The sequence below is a fragment of the Oncorhynchus clarkii genome, chromosome 6 (genome assembly GCF_045791955.1).
Source record: "Oncorhynchus clarkii lewisi isolate Uvic-CL-2024 chromosome 6, UVic_Ocla_1.0, whole genome shotgun sequence".
Classification (NCBI taxonomy): domain Eukaryota; kingdom Metazoa; phylum Chordata; class Actinopteri; order Salmoniformes; family Salmonidae; genus Oncorhynchus; species Oncorhynchus clarkii.
In genome coordinates, this window is record NC_092152.1 from 87,350,870 (window position 1) to 87,368,012 (window position 17,143).

The 17,143-nt window shown below is 47.2% G+C and overlaps 1 protein-coding gene across 1 annotated transcript in view; it reads left to right on the top strand.

Annotated features, from left to right (window-relative positions):
- The window catches only part of LOC139411760 (high affinity cAMP-specific and IBMX-insensitive 3',5'-cyclic phosphodiesterase 8A-like), a 183,310-nt gene that overhangs the window by 153,701 nt on the left and 12,466 nt on the right, over positions 1–17,143 (top strand). Inside the window, exons 15-19 of the mRNA XM_071158488.1 lie at positions 3,113–3,161; positions 3,301–3,433; positions 6,479–6,677; positions 9,547–9,764; positions 10,569–10,701. Of these exons, the coding sequence (XP_071014589.1) occupies positions 3,113–3,161; positions 3,301–3,433; positions 6,479–6,677; positions 9,547–9,764; positions 10,569–10,701 (732 nt within the window). The remainder of the gene's footprint in view (positions 1–3,112; positions 3,162–3,300; positions 3,434–6,478; positions 6,678–9,546; positions 9,765–10,568; positions 10,702–17,143) is intronic.

Genomic DNA, 17,143 nt, shown 5'->3' on the forward strand with positions numbered 1-17,143 from the left:
ACAGCTTTTCTCTGAATCGTGAATGAAGTCTGTAACAAGATCGTGGTGGAGGGACAAGGGGTTTAGTTGTCTGGTGATAGGAAGAAGACAGATGAGGAAACGCCTAAATCAAATCACGATTTTTTTTTGGTCACATTCACAGATGCTATTGGTCACATTCACAGATGCATATGTTATTGGTTAGTAGATGTTATTGGTCACATACACATGGTTAGCAGATGCTATTGGTCATATTCACAGATGCTATTGGTCACATTCACAGATGCTATTGGTCACATTCACAGATGCAGATGTTATTGGCTAGTAGATGTTATTGGTCACATACACATGGTTAGCAGATGTTATTGAGTGTAGCGAAATGCTTGTGCTTCTAGTTCCGACAGTGCAGTAATATCTAACAAGTAATCTAACAATTCCACAACAACTACCTAATACACACAAACCTAAAGGGATGGATTAAGAATATGTACATCTAAGTATATGGATGAGCGATGGCCGAGCGGCATAGGCAAGGTTCAATATATGGTATAAGATACAGTATATACATAAAAACAGAAACGTCCCATTTTCAGGACACTGCCTTTCAAAGATCATTTGTAAAAATCCAAATAACTTCACAGATGTTCATTGTAAAGGGTTTAAACACTGTTTCCCATGCTTGTTCAATGAACCATAAACAATGAATGAACATGCACCTGTGGAACGGTCGTTAAGTCACTAACAGCTTACAGACGGTCGGCAAGACAGCGCTACAGGGGAGACAGGATGGACAGCTGATCGTCCTCACAGTGGCAGACCACGTGTAACAACACCTGCACAGGATCGGTACATCCGAACATCACACCTGTGGACAGGTACAGGACGGCAACAACAACTGCACAGGATCGGTACAGGATACAGGATGGCAACGACACCTGCACAGTATCGGTACAGGATACAGGATGGCAACAACAATCGCCCGAGTTACACCAGGAATACACAATCCCTCCGTCAGTGCTCAGACTGTCCGCAATAGGCTGAGAGAGGCTGGACTGAGGGCTTGTAGGCCTGTTGTAAGGCAGGTTCGCGTTTATCGTCGAAGGAGTGAGCGTTACACCGAGGCCTGTACTCTGGAGCGGGATCGATTTGGAGGTGGAGTTCTGTCATGGGCCGGTATGTCACAGCATCATCGGACTGAACTTGCTGTCATTGCAGGCAATCCCAACACTGTGCGTTACAGGGAAGACATCCTCCTCCCTCATGTGGTATCCTTCCTGCAGGCTCATCCTGACATGACCCTCCAGCATGAAAATGCCACCAGCCATACTGCTCGTTCTGTGCGTGATTTCCTGCAAGACAGGAATGTCAGTGTTCTGCCATGGCCAGCGAAGAGCCCGGATCTCAATCCCATTGAGCACGTCTGGGACCTGTTGGATCGGAGGGTGAGGGCTAGGGCCTTTCCCCCAGAAATGTCTGGGACCTGTTGGATCGGAGGGTGAGGGCTAGGGCCTTTCCCCCCAGAAATGTCTGGGACCTGTTGGATCGGAGGGTGAGGGCCAGGCCCGTTCCCCCCAGAAATGTCTGTGAACTTGAAGGTGCCTTGGTGGAAGAGTGGGGGCAACATCTCACAGTAGGAACTGGCAAATCTGGTGCAGTCCATGAGGAGGAGATGCACTGCAGTACTTAATGCAGCTGGTGGCCACACCAGATACTGACTGTTACTTTTGATTTTGACCCCCCCCCCCCTCCCTTTGTTCAGGGTCACATTATTCAATTTCTGTTAGTCACATGTCTGTGTCTCAGTTGTTGAATCTTGTTATGTTCATACTAATATTTACACATGTTAAGTTTGCTGAAAATAAACGCAGTTGACAGTGAGAGGACGTTTCTTTTTTTGCTGAGTTTATGATATGAGTAGTGTAAGATATGTAAACATTATTAAAGTGGCCATTAAAATGAGTGTATGTAGGTAGCAGTCTCTCTGAGTTAGTGGTGGCTGTTTAGCAGTCTGATGGCCTTGAGATAGAAGCTGTTTTTCTTTCTCTTGGTCCCAGCTTTGGTGCACCTGTACTGACCTCGCCTTCTGGATGGTAGCGGGGTGAACAGGGAGTAGCTCGGGTGGTTGTTGTCCTTGATCTTTTTGGCCTTCCTGTGACATTGGGTGCTGTAGGTGTCTTGGAGGGCAGGTAGTTATCCCCCGGTGATGCGTTGTGCAGACCTCACGACCCTCTGGAGAGCCTTACGGTTGAGGGTGGTGCAGTTGCCGTACCAGGCGGTGATACAGCCCGACAGGATGCTCTCGATTGTGCATCTGTAAAAGTTTGTCAGGGTTTTAGGTGACGAGCCACATTTCTTCAGTCTCCTGAAGTTGACGAGGCACTGTTGAGCCTTCACCACACTATCAGTGTGGGTGGACCATTTCAGTTTGTCTGTGATGTGTACGCTGAGGAACTTCAAACTTTCCACCTTCTCCACAACTGTCCCTTCGATGTAAATAGGTGGGTGCTCCCTCTGCTGTTTCCTGAAGTCCACAATCATCTCCTTTGTTTTGTTGACGTTGATTGAGAGGTTGTTTTCCTGACACCACACTCCGAGGGCCCTCACCTCCTCCCTGTAGGCTGTCTTTTCGTTGTTGGTAATCAAGCCCACTACTGTTGTGTCGTCTGCAAACTTGATGGTTGAGTTGGAGGCGTGCTTGGCCACGCAGTCGTGGGTGAACAGGGAGTACAGGAGGGGGCTGAGCACGCACCCTTGTGGGGCCCCGTTTTGATGGTCAGCGAAGTGGAGATGTTGTTTCCTACCTTCACCACCTGGGGGCAGCCCATTAGAAAGTCCAGGACCCAATTGCACAGGGCGGGGTTGAGACCCAGGGCCTCCAGCTTGATGATGAGCTTGGAGGGTACTATGGTGTTGGATGTTGAGCTGTAGTCTATTAAAGTGGTACATGGTTATGGATTGGGCGTAGTAGTTTCTTGACATTCATTTAATTTGACAGTGTCTGAAACTATGGACTGATATAAATATTATTCTCTCTGTTTGTCTCTCTCTCTCATTCCCTCTCTCTCTCTCTCATTCTCTCTGTCTCTGTCTCTCTCTTTCTCTCTCTCTCTCTCTCTCTCTCTCTCTCTCACAGGATGGCTTGCGCAGATTATCAGGAAACGAATACATCTTTGCTGCGAAGCGTACGTACAGTATTGCTCTCCTGGCATAGTGATGAAGATGATGATGATGTTGATCACGTAAAGCGCCGTTTTGATTTGTCTCTCTCTCTCCCCCCAACATCTCCCCCTCTCCTCACCCCCCGCACCGTCCCCCTCTCAGAGCCCCACCTCCCAAGTCACCTAGCCATGCCCCTGTCGTTGAATGACATCCCTCCTCACGTTGCCCAGACAATGGAGAATGAAGACTCCTGGGACTTTGACATCTTCAACCTGGAGACTGCCTGTCTGAAACGGTGAGCGGGGAGGTTATAACACTGTAATAACACTCTAATGTTGTAATTACATGTTCATCCTGGAGACAGGCCTGTCTGAAACGGTGAGGGGAGGTTATAACACTGTAATAACACTCTAATGTTATAATAACACTGTTTCAGTACTGTACACCGGCTGTGAAGCTAATGGGTGCGTACTAAATGGGACCATATCCCTCTATATAGTGCACTACTTTCAACCAGAGGAATATGGGTGATTCCTCACGAAACCAGGACACACAAAAAAAAAAGACCATGATTTAGGAGATTTTCACTCCATTCTATCCATTTAGTTCCAATGTATCTATGTGCCTAAAAGCATATTTGAGAAATAATGAATTGAATATTTGTGACATTTTTTGGCTTTACCCAGGCCTCCTGTAAGACTCCATTATGTTTCATCTATAGATGCTACAAAGAAAACGATCGGTGTCGTGTGAAACATTGTAATATGTAATATGATTGGTATTTTGATTTCAATAACACTTTTTTTTCTTACATTAATTTATGAATATTGGAAAATATAAACATGAATATGTTTTTAATTTGCCAAATGTTTCAATATATTGTTGAATTTAATAATACTGTACGGGCATATCAAAGTTCCAAAGTGGAATCTCTGCTAGTTTTAAAGTTACGGCCCATTTTATACATAGAAATTGGCATAGCCGGCAATGTAACCAATCACAGCCCTCCTTTTACTTGTAATCATTGCACATCCTGCAAATCACTGGCAGAGGGCGACCATTTTGAATCCATTTTCACATTCACTCTGTTGGTAATGCCTACAAATCACTGGCAGAGGGCGACCATTTTGAATCCGTTTTCACATTCATTCTGTTGGTAATGCTTAGTAGCAGAGATCCCACTCTAGAACATTGATATGCCTGTAGAGTATATTATGTTCTTGTTCAACAATATATTGAAGCATTTGTCAAATTCAAACATTTTATATTTTCAATATTCATGTTTATATTTTTTAGTATTCATAAGCGGGTAAAACTTTACAAGACACCAATTTTGTTTTGTAGCAACTACAGATGAAACATAATGCAGTTTTAAAGCAAAATTTCACAAAAATTAAAACATGAATAAATTATTATATCTCAAATGCAAGGGGCTGAAGCTCATTGGTTGGAACTCGAATTGCTAGGAGGCTGGCCCACGTGGGGGGGAAATGTAGGGAAAATGGCGCAGTACAGCTTGTAAGGGGCTGTCTTGTTAGACTTCTTTACAGCTTTGGACATTATTGATCTACTGCTGGAAAAACGTATGTGTTATGGCTTTACAGCCCCGGCTATAATGTGGATAAAGAGTTACCTGTCTAACAGAACACAGAGGGTGTTCTTTAATGGAAGCCTCTCCAACGTAATCCAGGTAGAAGCAGGAATTCCCCAGGGTAGCAGTTTAGGCCCGTTGATTTTTTTTTTCAATCTTTACTAACGACATGCCACTGGTTTTGAGTAAAGCCAGTGTGTCTATGTACGCGGATGACTCAACACTATACACGTCAGCTACCACAGCGACTGAAATGACTGCAACACTTAACAAAGAGTTGCAGTTAGTTGCAGTTAGTTTCGGAATGGGTAGCAAGGAATAAGTCAGTCCAAAATATTTCCAAAACTAAAAACATTGTATTTGGGACAAATCATTCACTAAACCCTAAACCTCAACTACATCTCGTAATGAATAATGTGGAAATTGAGCAAGTTGAGGAGACTACACTTTGTGGAGTAACCATGGATTGTAAACCGTCATGGTCAAAACATATTGATACAACAGTAGCTAAGATGGGGAGAAGTCTGTCCGTAATAAAGCGATGCTCTGTCTTCTTAACAACACTGTCAACAAGTCAGGTCCTACAGGCCCTGGTTTTGTCTCACCTGGACTACTGTTCGGTCGTGTGGTCAGGTGCCTCAAAGAGGGACTTGGGGAATTACAATTGGCTCAGAACAGGGCAGCACAGCTGGCCCTTAAAGGTACACAGAGAGCTATCATTAATAATATGCATGTCAATCTCTCATGACTCAAAGTGGAAGAGAGATTGACTTCCTCATTACTTGTTTTTGTAAGAGGTGTTGACAAGCTGAAGGTACCGAGCTGTCTGTTTAAAATACTAGCACACAGCTCGGACACCCATACATACCCCCCCACAAGACATGCCACCAGAGGCCTCTTCACAGTCCCCAAGTCCAGAACAGACTACGGGAGGCACACAGTACTACATAGAGCCATGACTACATGAAACTCTATTCCACATCAGGTAACTGATGCAGCAGTAGAATCAGATTTAAAAAGCAGGTCAAAATACACCTTATGGAACAGCGGGGACTGTGAAGAGACACACAAAGGCACAGACACACGCAGACAAACACACATGATAACATACACACTATACACACACGTACACATGGATTTGTCTCTGTAGATATGTGGCAGTGGACAATGGGCACACACACACAGTGTGTTGTGGAATTCTGTAATTGTATTGTAATGTTTTTAAAATTCTGCTGGACCCCAGGAAGAGTAATGGGGATCCGTAACAAATACAAATACAGCTAAAGGAACCAGTCATTTTCAACTATGGATTTTGTGGCTAATTGAGGTAAGACGAAATTCGGCTCATAGATTATGCAGGTATGAACTACACATTGACACGTCCAGCCCAAAGCGGCAGGTTTAAAAAAAATTTGTCTTTCTTAGTTGCCAAATTACCTGAACATGTCTTTAAGATGTAAATATCAAATATATGTCAACAATCCTTCCTTCAAAGGACCATTCTACATTATGTGAAAATCCCCCAAATCATGTTTTTTGAGGGGGGAGGGGGGAATCACCCATATGGGCCCCGGTGAAAAATAGTGCCCTATAAATAACCTTTAGAGTGTCAGAGGGATTGGATTGGGAAGCTGGGTTATGGCAGAAGAGATGAGGTTACACTGTGTACTGCACTTAACTCTGTGGTATTGAACTCCTCCATTCTGTTAGTCCTAACCGTCATGCTGTCTGGTAATTGTCTCCTCCCAGACCTCTGACCTATCTGGGCCTGAAGATCTTCTCTCGGTTCGGGGTGTGTGAGTTCCTGAGCTGTCCCGAGGCCACTCTCCGCTCCTGGCTGCAGGGGATCGAGGCTAACTACCACTCCACCAACTCCTACCACAACTCCTCACATGCTGCCGATGTCCTGCACGCTACCGCATACTTCCTCTGCAAGGAGAGGGTCAAGGTAAGATGGCCGTCCAAGATGGCCGCCACTGGGTCAGACAGTTTTGTCTCGTTGGTTTTGTCTTGTTTTGACTTGTTTGTTTTTGTCTTGTTTGTTTTGTCTTGTTTGTTTTTGTCTTGTTTGTTTTGTCTTGTTTGTTTTGTCTTGTTTGTTTTGCCTTGTTTGTTTTGTCTTGTTTGTTTTGTCTTGTTTGTTTTGTCTTGTTTGTTTTTGTCTTGTTTGTTTTTGTCTTGTTTGTTTTGTCTTGTTTGTTTTGTCTTATTTATTTGTTTGTTTTGTCTTGTTTGTTTTGTCTTGTTTGTTTTGTCTTGTTTGTTTTGTCTTATTTATTTGTTTGTTTTGTCTTGTTTGTTTTGTCTTGTTTGTTTTGTCTTGTTTGTTTTTGTCTTGTTTGTTTTGTCTTATTTATTTGTTTGTTTTGTCTTGTTTGTTTTGTCTTATTTATTTGTTTGTCATTTGTAACAAACACGCATTGCAATGAAATAAGCACACAGCAATGAGTCAATCCTGGGCTGACATTCCTCAATCACCAGCATGGCTTAATCCAAGTTCTAGTTAGAGTTGCACGATGCCGGTAGCTTCCCCAAAATGTCCAAGTTTTCCAAACAATTCCAGTTAGAAGATTCCTGGAATCAACCCTACCCACTGGGCAAAAACTGGTTGAATAAATGGTGACTCCACCTCATTTCAACAACAAAAATGTAATGTGATGATATTGAATTAACGTTGAAAACTGTTCGGATTTACAAAAGGTCATCAACAACAGGGATTTTCATTTTTATTGATTTTTTTACCCAACTTGCAACCTAAATCCATTGACATTGTGACCTTTTTTTTGTTGATTTCACTTTGATTTCACATTAATTGACAACTCACCCTAATGTAAATCAAAACTAGACGTTGACCTGCTGTCTGTGCCCAGTGGGAAGTCATGTCATAATCCTGACGTCTTTGACTCCTCTAACATGGAACTACATCTAGACTAATCATGTTAGGAGTGTGTGTGTCTGGACCTGTGTGTGTGTGTGTGTCTGGACCTGTGTGTGTGTGTGGGTGTCTGGACCTGTGTGTGTGTCTGGACCTGTGTGTGTGTGTGTCTTGACCTGTGTGTGTGTGTGTGTGTGTCTGGACCTGTGTGTGTGTGTGTGTGTGTGTCTGGACCTGTGTGTGTGTGTGTCTGGACCTGTGTGTGTGTGTGTCTGGACCTGTGTGTGTGTGTGTGTGTGTGTCTGGACCTGTGTGTGTGTGTGTGTGTCTGGACCTGTGTGTGTGTGTCTGGACCTGTGTGTGTGTGTGTCTGGACCTGTGTGTGTGTGTCTGGACCTGTGTGTGTGTGTGTGTCTGGACCTGTGTGTGTGTGTGTGTGTGTCTGGACCTGTGTGTGTGTGTGTGTGTGTCTGGACCTGTGTGTGTGTGTGTGTGTCTGGACCTGTGTGTGTGTGTGTGTGTCTGGACCTGTGTGTGTGTGTGTGTGTGTGTGTGTGTGTGTGTGTGTGTGTGTGTGTGTGTGTGTGTGTGTGTGTGTGTGTAGTGCACTGGGCCTTTACTAGTTCTGTATTAGAGGACCGATGTAGACGTCTTCAACGCGGACCCCCCCATAAATTCTGCACCCCCCCCAAAAAAGAAATTCAAAAAGATTTGCAGCACCCATACCCCCAAACTACTTCCCGTGGCTTACATGATGTTACATGATTAAGAAAGCCCCTAAAACAACATGACACAACACAAATACATGATTAAGAAAGCCCCTAAAACAACATGACACAACACAAATGCATGATTAAGAAAGCCCCTAAAACAACATGACACAACACAAATACATGATTAAGAAAGCCCCTAAAACAACATGACACAACACAAATGCATGATTAAGAAAGACCCTAAAACAACATGACACAACACAAATACATGATTAAGAAAGCCCCTAAAACAACATGACACAACACAAATACATGATTAAGAAAGCCCCTAAAACAACATGACACAACACAAATACATGATTAAGAAAGCCCCTAAAACAACATGACACAACACAAATACATGATTAAGAAAGCCCCTAAAACAACATGACACAACACAAATACATGATTAAGAAAGCCCCTAAAACAACATGACACAACACAAATACATGATTAAGAAAGCCCCTAAAACAACATGACACAACACAAATGCATGATTAAGAAAGCCCCTAAAACAACATGACACAACACAAATACATGATTAAGAAAGCCCCTAAAACAACATGACACAACACAAATACATGATTAAGAAAGCCCCTAAAACAACATGACACAACACAAATACATGATTAAGAAAGCCCCTAAGACAACATGACACAACACAAATACATGATTAAGAAAGCCCCTAAAACAACATGACACAACACAAATGCATGATTAAGAAAGCCCCTAAAACAACATGCCACAACACAAATACATGATTAAGAAAGCCCCTAAAACAACATGACACAACACAAATACATGATTAAGAAAGCCCCTAAAACATTCAAAGCAGCCTATTCAATCAGTGATTCAGTTAGTAAGATCACGTTCACTAGCAACACCAAGGTGGTGGGTTCAGCTAGTAAGATCACGTTCACTAGCAACACCAAGGTCGTGGGTTCAGTTAGTAAGATCACGTTCACTAGCAACACCAAGGTGGTGGGTTCAGTTCCTGCAGGGTTCACATTCAAAAAATGACAATGGTAAGGGTAATTTGGTGGTATAAATAGTATGACCATAATCAATAGAGCAGCAGGTAGCCTAGCCGTTAGATCTGTAACCAAACGGTCGCCAGCTGGAATCCCCGTCGCTAACTGCTCCATTAATATTAAATATGAATGAAAACACTCCTCTTCTTCCCCGAACAGCAAAGTCTGGAGCAGATCGATGAGGTGGCGGCTCTGATAGCAGCCACGGTACACGACGTGGATCACCCGGGACGCACCAACAGCTTCCTGTGTAACGCAGGAAGTGAGCTGGCCATCTTGTACAACGACACGGCCGTGCTAGAGAGCCACCACGCTGCCCTTGCCTTCCAGATCACCACGCGGGACGACAAGTGTAACATCTTCAGGAACATGGAGAGGTACGGCTGTCTGTGGGTTTTCTGGGAGGCTGTCTGTGGGTTTTCTGGGAGGCTGTCTGTGGGTTTTCTGGGAGGCTGTCTGTGGGTTTTCTGGGAGGCTGTCTGTGGGTTTTCTGGGAGGCTGTTTGGTCTGTCTGTCCGTGTGTGTGAGAGAGACAGTGAGGCAGGGCAGTCATGTGATTTGAGTCCCAGAGCAAGTGTGTCTCATGCAATGCTCTCCCTCGGATGGGGGAAGGTACACAATCACTCCATTCATTCCTCTCCTCTGTCACTACAGTCAGGAGGCTAGAACTGTCCAGAGGGGCTTTCAGCACATTTATTTACCAATGCTTTTTGTGTGAACGTGTCTCTCTCTGTGTTCTTCTCCCTATCCCCCCTTTCCTCTCTCTCCTCCACTGCTTCTTTCCCTCTCTCACTCTCTCTCTCTCTGTTCTTCTCTCTTTCCCTCTCTCTTTCTCCTCCCCCCTCTCCTCCCTCACGATGTCTCTCGCTCTCTGTTCTTCTCTCTCTCTCTCTCTCTCTCTCTCTCTCTCTCTCTCTCTCTCTATTTCTCCTCCCCCTCCCGATGTCTCTCTCTCTCGCTCTCTGTTCTTCTTCTCTCTTTCTCTCTCTCTCTCTCTCTTTCTATTTCTCCTCCCCCCTCCCCCCTCCCGATGTCTCTCTCTCTCTCTCTCTCCTCCCCCCTCTCCTCTCTCCTCTCCTCCCTCTCGCTGTCTCTTCTCTCTTTCCCTCTCTTTCTCCTCCCCCCTCTCCCTCTCTCTCTCCTCCCCTCCCTTCTCGCTGTCTCTCTCTCTCTCTCTGTAGGAATGAGTACCGTACCCTGCGTCAGGCCATCATAGACATGGTGCTCGCCACAGAGATGACAAAACACTTTGAGCACGTCAACAAGTTTGTCAACAGCATCAACAAGCCGCTGGCCGCGCTGGAGGAGAACGGGGTGAGATGAAGGACAGAACAAGAAAAGAGAAAAGAGAGAACACTAAAGTCCAGGTTAGATAGGCTCTGTGGTTAAACATGATGGCAGCAGGAACCTGTTCATGGCTTAGATCAGAGTATTGCAGCCAATACAGTATGTGTAGCTGTGTCCAGTCATGGAACAATCTAGAAAATACAAATCGGTCTGTTTTTAGATATCATTCTGCATCACGCTTAACTCTAAAAACAGCAACATGCAGGTTAGAAAGAGGAGAAGAGTTGAATGGAGTCATTGTCTAGCCTGTGTGGCCTAATGTAGCTTTATAACGTAGCCTAGCCTAGCCTTCCAGTGGAGCCTTCCGGCTAAAAGTTAGCCAACTGTGATGCAGGTTGAAGGGAGTTAGTGTAGCCTGCTGTCCTAGCTTCCTAATGTAGCATTCCATGCACTTTAGCCTGCTAGCATAGCATAGCCTAGCCTCCTAGTGTAGCCTGCTAGCATATCATAGGCTAGTGTAGCCTCCTGGCCTAGCCTCGTAGTTTCGCCTGCTAGCGTAGCCTAGCCTAGAGTAGCCACCTGGCCACAGACAGATTAGCATGGAGAGAGAATCGTACGGTCTGGTTCCATCTTTCTCACGATGGTGTGGAATGCACAGCACAGCCATTCTACTCTACCACACAGGCCCTTTTAAGGAATATCATAGGAGGTCATTCTGCAATCTAACTAGTTAGCAATCAAACTATAACTCTGACTAACACAGTTAGCAATCAAACTATAACTCCGACTAACACAGTTAGCAATCAAACTATAACTCTGACTAACACAGTTAGCAATCAAACTATAACTCTGACTAACACAGTTAGCAATCAAACTATAACTCTGACTAACACAGTTAGCAATCAAACTATAACTCTGACTAACACAGTTAGCAATCAAACTATAACTCTGACTAACACAGTTAGCAATCAAACTACAACTCTGACTAACACAGTTAGCAATCAAACTATAACTCTGACTAACACAGTTAGCAATCAAACTATAACTCTGACTAACACAGTTAGCAATCAAACTATAACTCTGACTAACACAGTTAGCAATCAAACTATAACTCTGACTAACACAGTTAGCAATCAAACTATAACTCTGACTAACACAGTTAGCAATCAAACTATAACTCTGACTAACACAGTTAGCAATCAAACTATAACTCTGACTAACACAGTTAGCAATCAAACTATAACTCTGACTAACACAGTTAGCAATCAAACTATAACTCTGACTAACACAGTTAGCAATCAAACTATAACTCTGACTAACACAGTTAGCAATCAAACTATAACTCTGACTAACACAGTTAGCAATCAAACTATAACTCTGACTAACACAGTTAGCAATCAAACTATAACTCTGACTAACACAGTTAGCAATCAAACTATAACTCTGACTAACACAGTTAGCAATCAAACTATAACTCTGACTAACACAGTTAGCAATCAAACTATAACTCTGACTAACACAGTTAGCAATCAAACTATAACTCTGACTAACACAGTTAGCAATCAAACTATAACTCTGACTAACACAGTTAGCAATCAAACTATAACTCTGACTAACACAGTTAGCAATCAAACTATAACTCTGCCTAACACAGTTAGCAATCAAACTATAACTCTGACTAACACAGTTAGCAATCAAACTATAACTCTGACTAACACAGTTAGCAATCAAACTACAGTTTGGACACACCTACTCATTCAAGGGTTTTCTTTATTTTTACTATTTTCTACATTGTAGAATAATAATGAAGACATCAACACTTTGTAATAACACATATGGAATCATGTAGTAACCAAAAAAAGTGTTTAACAAATCAAAATATATTTTAGATTTTAGATTCTTCAAAGTAGCCACCCTTTGCCTTGATGACATCTTTGCACACTCTTAGCATGATTTCACAGTGCCATCCGTTTTGTCACCAAAGCCCCATATACTACCCACCACTGCAACCTGTATGCTCTCGTTGGCTGGCCCTCACTACACATTCGTCGCCAAACCCACTGGCTCCAGGTCATCTATAAGTCTTTACTAGGTAAAGCCCCGCCTTATCTCAGCTCACTGGTCACCGTAGCAAGCGCTCCAGCACGTATATTTCACTGGTCATCCCCAAAATCATCACTTCCTTTGGCCGCCTTTCCTTCCAGTTCTCTGCTGCCAATGACTGGAACAAATTGCAAAAATCACTGAAGCTGGAGTCTTATATCTCCCTCTCTAACTTTAAGCATCAGCTGTCTGAGCAGCTTACCGATCACTGTACCTGTACATAGCTCATCTGTAAATAGCACAACTCTTTTGCACCCTACTTGCACATCATCATCTGCACATCCATCACTCCAGTGTTAATGCTAAATTGTAATTATTTACCCTCTATGGCCTATTTATTGCCTACCTCCCTACTCTTCTACATTTGCACACACTGTACATATATTTTGATTTTGTGTTATTGACTATACGTTTGTTTATGTGGAACTCTGTGTTTGTTTGTGTCGAACTGCTTTGCTTTATCTTGGCCAGGTCGCAGTTGTAAATGAGAACTTGTTCTCAACTGGCCTACCTGGGTAAATAAAGGTGTTCTCAACTAGCCTACCTGGTTAAATAAAGGTGTTCTCAACTAGCCTACCTGGTTAAATAAAGGTGTTCTCAACTAGCCTACCTGGTTAAATAAAGGTGTTCTCAACTAGCCTACCTGGTTAAATAAAGGTGTTCTCAACTAGCCTACCTGGTTAAATAAAGGTGTTCTCAACTAGCCTACCTGGTTAAATAAAGGTGTTCTCAACTAGCCTACCTGGTTAAATAAAGGTGTTCTCAACTAGCCTACCTGGTTAAATAAAGGTGTTCTCAACTGGCCCACCTGGTTAAATAAAGGTGTTCTCAACTAGCCTACCTGGTTAAATAAAGGTGTTCTCAACTAGCCTACCTGGTTAAATAAAGGTGAAAATACAATTACATTTTTTTTTCTTTCAACCAGCTTCACCTGGAATGCTTTACCAATAGTCTTGAAGGAGTTCCCACATATGCTGGGCATTTGTTGGCTGCTTTTCCTTAACTCTGCGGTCCAACTCGTCCCAAACCATCTCAATTGGGTTGAGGTTGGGTGATTGTGGAGGCCAGGTCATCTAATGCAGCACTCCATCACTCTCCTTCTTGGTCAAATTGGGTCATTGTCCTGTTGAAAAACAAATTATAGTCCCACTAAGCGCAAACCAGATGGGGTGGCGTATCCCTGCAGAATGCTGTGGTAGCCATGCTGGTTAAGTGTGCCTTGAATTCTAAATGAATTACAGACAGTGTCACCAGCAAAGAACCATCACACCACCTCCTCCTCCATGCTTCACAGTGGGAACCACACATGCGGAGATCTTCCGTTCACCTACTCTGCATCTCACAAATACACAACGGTTGGAAACAAAAATATCAAATCAGTCTCCTCTGAACAGTTGATTTTGAGATGTGTCTGTTACTTGAACTATGTGAATAATTTATTTGGGCTGCAATCTGAGGTGCAGTTAACTCTAATAAATGTATCCTCTGCAGCAGAGGTAACTCTGGGTCTTCCTTTCCTGTGGCGGTCCTCATGAGAGACAGTTTCATCATAACGCTTGATGGTTTTTGCGACTGCACTTGAAGAAACGTTCAAAGTTCTTGACATTTTTCCGTATTGACTGACCTTCACGTCTTAAAGTAATGATGGACTGTCGTTTCTATTTGCTTATTTGAGCTGCTCTTGCCATAAATGGACTTGGTCTTTTACCAAATAGGGTTCTTCTATATACCAACCCTACCTTGTCACAACACAACTGATTGTCTCAGACGCATTAATAAGTAAAGAAATTTCACAAATTAACTTTAACAAGGGACACGTGTTAATAAAGCCAGGGCGGTCAGGGTCCAGGGCGGTCAGGGTCCAGGGTCCAGGGCGGTCAGGGTCCAGAGCGGTCATTGTCCAGGGCGGTCAGGGTCCAGGGCGGTCATGGTCCAGGGCGGTCATGGTCCAGGGCGGTCAGGGTCCAGAGCGGTCAGGGTCCAGGGTGGTCAGGGTCCAGGGCGGTCATGGTCCAGGGCGGTCATGGTCCAGGGCGGTCAGGGTCCATGGTGGTCAGGGTCCAGGGCGGTCAGGGTCCAGGGCGGTCATGGTCCAGGGCGGTCAGGGTCCAGGGTGGTCATGGTCCAGGGCGGTCATGGTCCAGGCCGGTCAGGGTCCAGGGCGGTCAGGGTCCAGGGTGGTCATGGTCCAGGGCGGTCAGGGTCCAGGGCGGTCAGGGTCCAGGGCAGTCAGGGTCCAGGGCGGTCATGGTCCAGGGCAGTCAGGGTCCAGGGAAGTCAGGGTCCAGGGCGGTCATGGTCCAGGGCAGTCAGGGTCCAGGGTCCAGGGTGGTCAGGGTCCAGGGCGGTCAGGGTCCAGGGCGGTCAGGGTCCAGGGCGGTCATGGTCCAGGGCGGTCAGGGTCCAGGGCGGTCATGGTCCAGGGCAGTCAGGGTCCAGGGCGGTCATGGTCCAGGGCGGTCATGGTCCAGGGTCCAGGGCGGTCATGGTCCAGGGCAGTCATGGTCCAGGGCGGTCATGGTCCAGGCCGGTCAGGGTCCAGGGCGGTCAGGGTCCAGGGTGGTCATGGTCCAGGGCGGTCAGGGTCCAGGGCGGTCAGGGTCCAGGGCAGTCAGGGTCCAGGGCGGTCATGGTCCAGGGCAGTCAGGGTCCAGGGAAGTCAGGGTCCAGGGCGGTCATGGTCCAGGGCAGTCAGGGTCCAGGGTCCAGGGTGGTCAGGGTCCAGGGCGGTCAGGGTCCAGGGCGGTCAGGGTCCAGGGCGGTCATGGTCCAGGGCGGTCAGGGTCCAGGGCGGTCATGGTCCAGGGCAGTCAGGGTCCAGGGCGGTCATGGTCCAGGGCGGTCATGGTCCAGGGTCCAGGGCGGTCATGGTCCAGGGCAGTCATGGTCCAGGGCGGTCAGGGTCCAGGGTCCAGGGTGGTCATGGTCCAGGGTGGTCATGGTCCAGGGCGGTCATGGTCCAGGGTCCAGGGCGGTCAGGGTCCAGGGTCCAGGGCGGTCTGGGTCCAGGGTCCAGGGTGGTCATGGTCCAGGGCGGTCATGGTCCAGGGCGGTCAGGGTCCAGGGCGGTCAGGGTCCAGGGCAGTCAGGGTCCAGGGCGGTCATGGTCCAGGGCAGTCAGGGTCCAGGGCAGTCAGGGTCCAGGGCGGTCATGGTCCAGGGCAGTCAGGGTCCAGGGTCCAGGGTGGTCAGGGTCCAGGGCGGTCATGGTTCAGGGCAGTCAGGGTCCAGGGCGGTCATGGTCCAGGGCAGTCAGAGTCCAGGGCTGTCAGGGTCCAGGGCAGTCATGGTCCAGGGCAGTCATGGTCCAGGGCAGTCATGGTCCAGGGCGGTCATGGTCCAGGGCGGTCATGGTCCAGGGTCCAGGGTGGTCATGGTCCAGGGCGGTCATGGTCCAGGGCGGTCAGGGTCCAGGGTCCAGGGTGGTCATGGTCCAGGGTGGTCATGGTCCAGGGCGGTCATGGTCCAGGGTCCAGGGCGGTCAGGGTCCAGGGTCCAGGGCGGTCAGGGTCCAGGGTGGTCAGGGTCCAGGGCGGTCAGGGTCCAGGGCGGTCAGGGTCCAGGGTCCAGGGCAGTCAGGGTCCAGGGCAGTCAGGGTCCAGGGCGGTCATGGTCCAGGGCGGTCATGGTCCAGGGCGGTCAGGGTCCAGGGTGGTCAGGGTCCAGGGTCCAGGGCGGTCAGGGTCCAGGGCGGTCAGGGTCCAGGGCGGTCATGGTCCAGGGCGGTCATGGTCCAGGGCTGTCAGGGTCCAGGGCAGTCATGGACCAGGGCAGTCATGGTCCAGGGCAGTCATGGTCCAGGGCGGTCATGGTCCAGGGCGGTCATGGTCCAGGGTCCAGGGCGGTCATGGTCCAGGGCGGTCATGGTCCAGGGCGGTCAGGGTCCAGGGTGGTCATGGTCCAGGGTGGTCATGGTCCAGGGCGGTCATGGTCCAGGGTCCAGGGCGGTCAGGGTCCAGGGCGGTCAGGGTCCAGGGTGGTCATGGTCCAGGGCGGTCATGGTCCAGGGCGGTCAGGGTCCAGGGTCCAGGGCGGTCTGGGTCCAGGGTCCAGGGTGGTCATGGTCCAGGGCGGTCATGGTCCAGGGCGGTCAGGGTCCAGGGCGGTCAGGGTCCAGGGCAGTCAGGGTCCAGTGCGGTCATGGTCCAGGGCAGTCACGGTCCAGGGCAGTCAGGGTCCAGGGCGGTCATGGTCCAGGGCAGTCAGGGTCCAGGGTCCAGGGTGGTCAGGGTCCAAGGCGGTCAGGGTCCAGGGTCCAGGGCGGTCAGGGTCCAGGGCGGTCATGGTCCAGGGCAGTCAGGGTCCAGGGCGGTCATGGTCCAGGGCAGTCAGGGTCCAGGGCGGTCATGGTCCAGGGCGGTCATGG